Source organism: Sinocyclocheilus anshuiensis, unplaced genomic scaffold, assembly GCF_001515605.1.
Source record: "Sinocyclocheilus anshuiensis isolate Anshui unplaced genomic scaffold, SAMN03320099.WGS_v1.1 scaffold940, whole genome shotgun sequence".
In the NCBI taxonomy this organism is placed as follows: Eukaryota; Metazoa; Chordata; class Actinopteri; order Cypriniformes; family Cyprinidae; genus Sinocyclocheilus; species Sinocyclocheilus anshuiensis.
The window spans coordinates 774,042-783,313 of record NW_015549620.1 but is presented as its reverse complement, the minus strand read 5'-3'; the positions used below and the strand labels follow the sequence as shown (position 1 = coordinate 783,313).

General features: G+C 41.0%; 1 protein-coding gene across 1 annotated transcript; it reads right to left on the bottom strand.

Annotated features, from left to right (window-relative positions):
- Positions 1 to 1,635: 1,635 nt before the first annotated feature.
- Positions 1,636 to 5,964, bottom strand: LOC107659424 (SLIT and NTRK-like protein 3). Its single transcript, XM_016448366.1, has 2 exons — positions 5,436 to 5,964; positions 1,636 to 4,598 (listed from the first exon to the last, which is right to left on the bottom strand). The coding sequence occupies exon 2, from the start codon at positions 4,572 to 4,574 to the stop codon at positions 1,926 to 1,928; it is 2,649 nt and encodes an 882-aa protein (XP_016303852.1). The 5' UTR covers positions 4,575 to 4,598; positions 5,436 to 5,964; the 3' UTR covers positions 1,636 to 1,925.
- Positions 5,965 to 9,272: the final 3,308 nt, after the last annotated feature.

Genomic DNA, 9,272 nt, shown 5'->3' with positions numbered 1-9,272 from the left:
GTTCATGGTCTCTTGGTTAAATGCCACTTTGTCTTGGCGAGGCACATGAGCACTATGTAGCAGAGCAGCTGACTGCCCCTGCGATCGCATTCACTGCATACAGGATCAGTTGGCCAGGCCGTCTGTGGGATTGGGTGGCAGAGGCGTATAATGAGGGTTACTGGAGTGGCATTGAGAGGACTATCTCTCCTCATACTTTGGACAAAAGCTTTATGAATTATCGCCGAGGAAAGGTGGTTAGGAAGCTGCTCTCTTTGACAAGCAGGTCTGGATGCCAGAAGCAGAAATGCCATTATAAACGTCCAACTGTGTAAATGATGGATGGCCGGTGAAGGATGGAATCTGCCAAGTACAACATTAGCAAAAATAAACAGGGGCAGCGCGATAAGAGCCGATCCGGGGCTCTGATGTTATCCTCCTTTCACACACGTGTCCTTGGACTTTCAGCTCGTCTACTGGCCAATTTCAAGAGAAACTGGACCAACAGCAAAACCCTTTTGTGAGCAATTAAAACATTCTGGCGCACACTTTCATACTTTAGATGCTCCATTACTTTAATGTTTACTGTAGCTCTTTGAAATGGGATAATGTGGTCAGATGGCTCTAAGTGAAGGTTTGTAATTGCATTTCATGCAATCAGAGAAGAAATAATGGAAGAAGTTGATGAGAATGAGGAAATAAAAATGACAAACGTCAAACCGTGGGATGACGGAACTTCGATATTCATAAATATTCAGCTTCATCTCTTTCCAGGTTTGGTTTTATTCAAGGCTTTTACAGTATGATGCCAAAAAGGGTATTTTTCTCCCTTACGCAATGCTGCGTAACTAGGTTAAGCCAGCTTATGCATGGTGAATAGGTGTATCTAACTGATGCCCTCCCATGGACACTCAGGGGACTGAAGACTGCAGAGGATGCTATAAGAATGCTGCACATATTCTCTGCTTCCTCTCCTCCAGGTCTGTGGGTGACCTGACAGTCTTCCGCAAATTGACTGTGTCAATATCATGCAATCTCTTGACAAATTTTACACTGTTATTTACTAGTTTCCAGCATATGAGGTCTCATTTGAAACACTTTGTTCTTTCGAATCTCGTTTGAAGCATACTATAAGCACATGGATAAAGTGCTGTGTATGTGTGTGCATGCTATGTGGAGGCCAAAATCTGCATGTGCACTACTCAAAATGGTACAGTTTGCAGAATTTGGCTTAGTTTAGCACCCTTTATTGAATTCATGTTTTTTTTTCAAGGAAGGCTAAACCAGAGGCATAATCATTATACACTGATTTAACATGATGCCTTACGATAATAATTGCAACACTGAAATCTAAGAATAAATATATGCACAGATCTGTCTTTGCCTTTGTAAGATAGACCATGAAAAGGTACATCTGTAGACATGATCAATAGTTCCCAAACTTTTACATATTTTGACCTTACCTTGGTCCATAAAACCATTCCTTAAGTCCCAATAAAGACAATCTACTCAATTTGAAAATACAGATTCAACAAAGCAATTAACAGTTATACAATAACTGCAGTATCTCTATTGCTGAAGGACCATTTTCAGTTAAATAAAACATCTCAGAAGTTTTCAATGCAAACAAGTTAAAAGCCAAGACCGCACGCCCTGCATTCATATGTATAATTTGAGTCACATGTTTACCAACATCTCAAAGTCTGGAAACAGTTGATCCCTTTCCCTCCAATTTAAATCTATGTATTTTAGATAAATAAAACTGTGATACAAAAATACTCATTTCCAACATTGCTGGCTGCTCTTATGAAGGCACTTTAAAAAATCTGAACGAGGGATTTCCTCCAGAGCAACTTGAGGGAAAACCGTACCATCGTACATCGCATTAATTCTTTTTCCATCTTACCATTTTCATTTTGGATGTGCAGTCTTACATCTGACATGTCTTAGAATTGATATGACCTCTCCAGCATATCAATGTAATCCATCTTTGTTTTGAGTCTAGCCCTCAGCTCAGGGTAATCACTTTGGGTTTGATTAGGACATCCTGTCCTTGTCCCTGTGGCGTTTGTGATCATTTGCTTTTGTCTGGCATCCTGTTTGGCATGTGAATACTCTGAGGGAGGGTGCGTGTGTCTGTCAGGCAGGTTGCTAAACTGGGAAGTTGTGCCAAAAAGACTGTCCACTAATCCCACCTTGGGCGTGGGACCTTGGCTATCAATGACAGTCGGGCAGAGAATTCCGTTTTCATGGAAGCCGGCAATGTCACCACATGGCACGCCAACAGTGACAATAGTGTTAATGGGGGAGCTGGAGATTGCCATGGTCCACTCCTTTTCCTTCTCCACCAGCGTTCTGTAGTGTGAACCGCTCTCTTTTGTCTCTGAGAATGGATGCTTCTGCCCTGACTCCTCCTGTCCGCTTTTGTAAACGGGGTTGCTGCACATGTGTGAGGAGGGAGCACCGATGCTATCGTACACGTGATTGGAAGGAGGAGTCTCTGGTAAGGTGGGTGGCTGTTCTGTGAATATACCACATTCCATCTGAATGCCTGCCAAGCCCACTTCCCCTTGCTTCCTAAAGGGTAGCTTTTCTCGCTTTTTAAGAGCATATGCACAAAGAGCTGCAGCAGCAAAGAACGCAGACACGAAAAGAACCAGCAGGCTGAGAATGAGAACGGAGAGGGGTATGGCACCTTTCGGCGGGTGCGGCCCCACCTCAGGATATGTAGTAACAAACCCGCTATCTGATTCGGCAGGAGACAGCGAGGACTGTCGGAGCTCAGGGCAAATCACTTCAGAATTCAGAGAGCGTAAATCTTTTCCTGAGACCAGCTCGGGGGTCTTACACACCACTTCTCCGACTATGACCACTAAGCTCAGCGTGTCCAACCACTCTTTGAGAGGGATGATGTCGCAGGAGCAGTCCCAGGGGTTCTGATTCAGGTCGATCTGGACGACAGCATGCAGGTGTTCTAGAACACCGCTGACTGGGAGGCAATGAAAGTAGTTGTTCCGCAGGTTCAGGCGTGTCAGCGAGGTACCTGCGAATGCTCCCATGGGCAACGTTTGCAGGAGGTTGTTGTTGAGAAAGACTAGCTGCAGGGAGGGTATTAAACTGAAGGCAGCCGGCTGGATTTCTCGTATCTCATTGTACTCAAAATACAAATACTCAAGGCTGTCCAAGCCATGGAACATATCAAGAGTTAACTTCACAATATTATTACCATTCAGGTAAAGGCTTCTCAAATTAGGGAGATTAATAAAAGCCCCCTCTTGGACGTAAAATATTTGATTGTTTCCTAAGTGCAATAAATCAAGACTGGAAAAATTCCAAAAATCAGATTTGTGAATTCTCTGAATGAGATTTCCACTTAAGTAAAGCTTCTTAGCGTTCAAGGGTCGAGGCATTAACTCAGAAATGTTCCGAAACCCATTTTCCTTACAATTTACTGTCAAACCAAGGTCATTAATATGCAAGTTACAGGTACATCCAATGGGGCAAATGATCGGTATAGGCGGCCTTGTCTGGTATCCGGCTACAGGTGGCTGATTAGGGAACACACTACGTGGTGTTGGTGGTGTCTTTGAGGGCCTGGGTCGTTTTGTTGGCTTTGGGGGTCTTTCTCTTTGTTCCATGGAGGAAACAGTGTTTTGATTGGGGGAGACTATAGATGACGGCTTTGTAGGCCTCACCCTCCCTGTGTAGAATGGTAAGTGGAGAATGCCTAGAATTGACTCAATCTCGGCTTCATTCAATAAGGGACAAATTTCACTGCGTTTGATCTCTCTGAGGTCCTTCCCGTGGAGGTGGAAAGGATATTCGCATGTGATCTCACCAACAACTGCAGTGTATGGAATCCGCTCCAGCCAGGCTTGGAGCTGGATGATATCGCAGACACAGTTCCAAGGGTTCTCCTCCAACTGGATCTCCATAAGACTGCGACCGATATATTCCAAAATCCCTTTATAAGCCAACGTCTTTAGTCGGTTGCCTCTCAAGTCAAGGTGCGTGAGAGAGACAGATCTGAAAAGAAACGCCGGCAGCATTGGTATTAAATTGTCATTAAGGATGAGCACTCTGAGTTTATGGAGATTTCGGAACGCCCCACTGTCTATTCTCTTGATAACATTATAGTCGGCCTGAAGGTATTCTAAACTCTCCAGTCCGAGAAATGTGTCATTCCGGAACACTTCCAGTTTGTTTTCGTGAAGGTACAACCTCTTCAGGGAGCTCAACCCATTGAAAGCCCCAACATGGATATCCTGCAGGGCATTATTGCCCAGATTAATGGCCACTGCATTGTTCAAGTGCAAAAAACTGTTGAAATAGAGCTTCCGTAAAGAGTTCTTCTGCAGGTAGAGCTTGAATGGTCTAAGCCATGACTGTGAGACTTGGCTAATATTTGTAAATCCTTTGCTATCACAATGAACATGAAACAAGCCTTCCTTCACTTCGCAGTAGCAGGGCTCAAAGCAAGGCTCATCTATTTCTTCTGAATCATCAAGTAGAGGGATAGGAGTCGTCCATCCAAGTGCAATTGTGCTTAGCAGTGTAACCCACAACATGCTTTCACCAAAAGCAGGCAAGTGCATAGCCTCAAGAGCTCCTTCACTGCACTGAAAAAAATACAACAGTTTTAGTGGTGTGAATACATAGAGGATGATGAACACTGCTCAATCCAAATGATGTTGACTTTTGACAAGTTAGTTGTGATATGACTGTAGAATAGGGGAGGCCATCATCTATACTGTATGACAGAGCGGAATGCAGCTTGGCTGCTTTGACTGCAGTTTTTTTCTGCAAACAATATACTCGAAATATAGAATAAGGCTTCAATAACCAATGTCATCAAATTCACCAGAGCTTAATATTGACTTAAAAGTATGCCTGCTGCATTTGTTACAGTGATATTGAGAAGAAGCAAAATGTGACCTAATCCATTTAAAGGCATCATACTTCTCTAGAGGTTTCGCTTTAGTTTCTAAATCAACTAATGACTCTGGAATATCAATTTGACCTCCATGGAAAATATTTCTTTCTCCCTTCCTCCAGGAGCACCTATTAGCTAATGTGCACAGCAGGGCACTTAGGAATGTGATGTTAATAAGACCTAGGTTCTATTGATTACTGAAGAAGTATATGTGCATGCAGGTCATTGAAATAATGTAGATCTATCCAGCTTTGAACTGAGTATGCAATACAGACATATAAGGAAACCATTCAAGCACTGCATGAAAAAGCTTAACTTATGGAAGCTGAACACAATGTTAATTAGCTAACCAAGAGCGATTCATGCCATTATATTACGCTGTCAGAGACACAATTAACACATAATGATAATCCAATGCGCTAAAATGCAATCTATTAGCATTCCCCTTTGTCTGCCTTTACCACCGCCCGCGTCCGGATCCATATCAAGAGGCATTAACTGAGCAGAAATGTGCGTTACTCACTCAGGTTGCTGCAGTGGAATTAAAAGAGCAGAAGATGGACCACTTTAAATGATGCTGCTTCTTGCCATGTCACCGCCGCTTCTTCTTCTTCTCCTTCTCCTCTCCGCTCTCGTGGTGGAGGCAAATAGGAGAGCCGAAGACGTGACAGGACTGCAATGTCTCAGAAAGGTTTGCTTTAGGATGCAGGTCCGCTCCCCTGACGAGCGCTCAACAGTGAAGACAGCGAAGGCTGCAGTTCAGCACCACTGTGAGGACTGATGATGAGCGAGATCTTAGCACATTTCGGCTAGAAACAGTAAGAAAAACTAAGACGGTTCAAGTATGCAACTTGGCATTGAAATAAATCACAGGATGGCGCTGCCTCGGACTTCGGTTTCCAAGTAAAATATACTGAACCGAGCGCGCGCCCGCCCGCACGCAGCCCTGCTATGAAACGCTCAAAATAAGCTCGAGATGCTGAGAAGAATATGAACGCAGCAGTCGGCGCGCTACACATCGTTTCAGGTTTAGCGGGGCTTTTTTTTTTAAACGCGCTTTAAATATGTTACTCTCGCTCTCCTATACATATTTGTTAGATTTGCTAAAGAAAGTAGTTGAGATTGTTTGTACCCATAATGCGTAACGCGGGTTATTTACTTTGTATCACAACATTCTCGTATTATTAAATAATACTGTAACTGTTCCCAGAGCGATGAGGCTTCTTGGGTTACTTATTCATCATCCTTCATGGTATTAGGGCCCTAACAATTTAATGAAACTTTATTTTGGTTACCATGGAAACATAGTGCCATCTGCTATTGCACAACAATGTGGTGCTTCATACATGGGCATGTTGCTTATTTAGGAACTGAGAATGAACAATGTTGACTTGATGCCCACTTTTGCTGATTTCTCATATGGCTGATTAATTATCTTATAAATCACCAGTTAATTACTTCATAATGAGTTTGTCATTTGACAGTGATATGCACAGATAAATAAATGTGATTTCTCATCTGACCATTTTGGTTTATTGTGGAATATACCATCCTGCAAGCTTCAATCACGGTTTTGTGCATTCAAACCAAAGCAAACAGCTAATGAAACCACTAAATTCCTCACATATATCCGAAGTAATATTCTGAACACACAAGCATATCGACTTTACTTTTCCCTTTATTGTGAATTTCCCACAGGTAACAGAGAATCCGAGCTAAAGCTAGTTAATACTCTGTCTCAGCAGCTCTCTGTGCCTTTGAGCATTAAAGCATTTTCCTGAAGATCCTTAAAAAAATCTTTAATGCTGTCACACAGATCAGGGCTACAGATCTGAACATGTTCCAGTGAATTAGCTTGCGACAGCAGCTTCCCTTCTCTTCTAAAGCCTGTTAAAGGTGATTAAAGCAGTGTTTTTCCATCAAATTGCTGAAAGAGTATTTACCAGAGCCCTTTGAAGAGAAGAAAAGCTGAAAAGACATAAACAAACAAATTATTAGGAATTGTGGGGTTGAAATTATGAGGCTTTATACGACTTTATTCACTATTAAAGGTATGTTGTGCTGGATATCCATTTTTTTGCAGCCATCACATTGTGCAGGAGGAAGAAGGCACAGTGATTGACAAGATAGTAATGGGGTCCAGAAACCCAACCGTCTCTGAAAACTAATGCCAGATTCTGACCTCAAGCATATTTCAATCGTCTTCAAAGAAACAATTCAATTGTTCCATAATAGTATAATAGCCGTGCCATGATTTTCACATACTGATCAACTGAAGCAAGTAATTGTGTGTAATTATTATTATTACAAAAGATTAGCTTTGTTTGAAGAATTATTATATTGAGGATTTACATGATTTCCAACACATTTGACTAATTAACAAATCAGTTCAAGCACTCTCGTTCAATTATAAATCCCCCTCACATGAAACCAACAAAGATTGTTTGACAAAATCAACTGTCTCAATTTGCGACAACTGAAGAGACACAATTAGAGGTGTAATTTTTCCAAGAGAAAAATAAATAAATAAAAATCATGACATGTAATCTGGTGGTCAGGCCATCTGAAGGGCGTAGCTGACACTGGGGTGCTAGAAAGGGGGGGTATCTGGATCCACAGGTGCCGTTACTATTTAGTTAGGTGCACCTCGTGGATACCACAGAGCAATGACCCCTCTCCTTACACACATGGACCTCCACCAAGGACGGCCGGCTTTCAGCAATAACCAGTGTTAAGCTAATTAAACTACCCTCCTATTTTAATTAGGATATAAATCAGTTGCCATGGGAACCTGTCCTTTGGAGTCCCTATGTAAACTCCTGATGGATTAAGTGCAGTGGATGAAGGGTGCTATTTTAGAAGCCCTTTTAATTCATGCAGCAGTCACATGAATGAACACATACGAACAATGAATGAACAAATATGCATTTGATTTTTTTAGAGTTATTTTTTTATATTACAAAATAAACAGATAATTGTTATATCATAAAAATCATATTTTATATTACATAATCAAATTTACAAAACAATCTGCCTAGCAACAACTCAAAACACTGCAGCAATGTTACAATAATATTAATACTAATGTGCTCTGAGGAAAATAGCACTGGTTCAGTTACCAGATATACAGTGTTGCCATGGACGACCGCAAATAGTAGGAAATATCTGACCGGTGAATGCCGTGACTGAATCTTATGTTAAATGTTTCCATAAAACCACTAAGGACCATTCAATAGGGTCACTATTAGTAAAGTGGGACACAATAGCTTAATCATCTATTATTACGTGTATGTTCATCCATTAAAATCAGCATTCACTTCTAATATAGAATAACACTTACATTTCCACTGTCCATGTTGCACAGTTAATATTTTGTGTTATAGTAATCATTTTGAGCAAATTTTTTATAGCCACACTTTTATTATCCTTAACATAAATCAATGTTATCACAAGGACTTTTTCAGTGTCTCATCTGTTTGTCTGTTCGAGTGCTTTTCTGGCTTAGCATTTCCTTGTCAAAAGCATCTTGTTAAAAATTGAAACGCACCAGACCTAAACTCCAAATGTTGTGATACAGCATTTCGCAAAACAGGAGTAGTGCTCCAAGGGAAATCACCTCTTATCACGTGAAGCATCATACTTGAAATGTTAAAAGATTACATCAAAGCAGCCACACACTAAATGAAGCAGAAAATAAGACACGGCGAGAGCTCCCCCTACTGACGGAGAGAGTCGCAGTCAGTCATCACATGAGACTCAAACACAAGCAGCTGGTCTCATCCACAGCAGCAGCAAAGATGTAATATGTGACTTGAAACACTGTTAACCTACTCTTAACTCTTGAAAGTCGTATAATGACAGTTCAGCTTACCACTATTACTGTTCCACATCTGGTTGTCATGGGTGTGGTATTTATCATTCTCCTTTCACAGGGTATCTGTTGGTGATTAAATGGAAAGGAATAAAGGTTCAAAAGAACATTTAAGCTCTGCCTGTGTATATCAGTTTACTGAAGTATGTTTGTATGTATCTGATGTATTTAATTACATTTATTGGGATTATTTGCTCAAGATTCTTTATGTAAGCAGCCTGTTTTACTGTTATAAAAATCTCATTTTGATTTGCATTAGAAGCTTCTCATCAGAATTTCATCTTACTCTTTGGACATATAAATAACAACATCTGAACGAAATTGCATATTTTGCTCACTTTGGCCATCTGAATAAAACCAATGTGTTTCTCTTCCTCGAGTGTGAGCTCCATATTCTCACTGAATGATACTTTATGCCATAAAAGCCTGATGTATCAAATATGATACAAAACAAAATCTATTATTTTTTTATATTTATACACACACACA

Bases quoted from the DNA above. Each gene is read 5' to 3' on its own strand.
- LOC107659424 (XM_016448366.1), bottom strand. From the start codon at position 4,574: ATGCACTTGCCTGCTTTTGGTGAAAGCATGTTGTGGGTTACACTGCTA.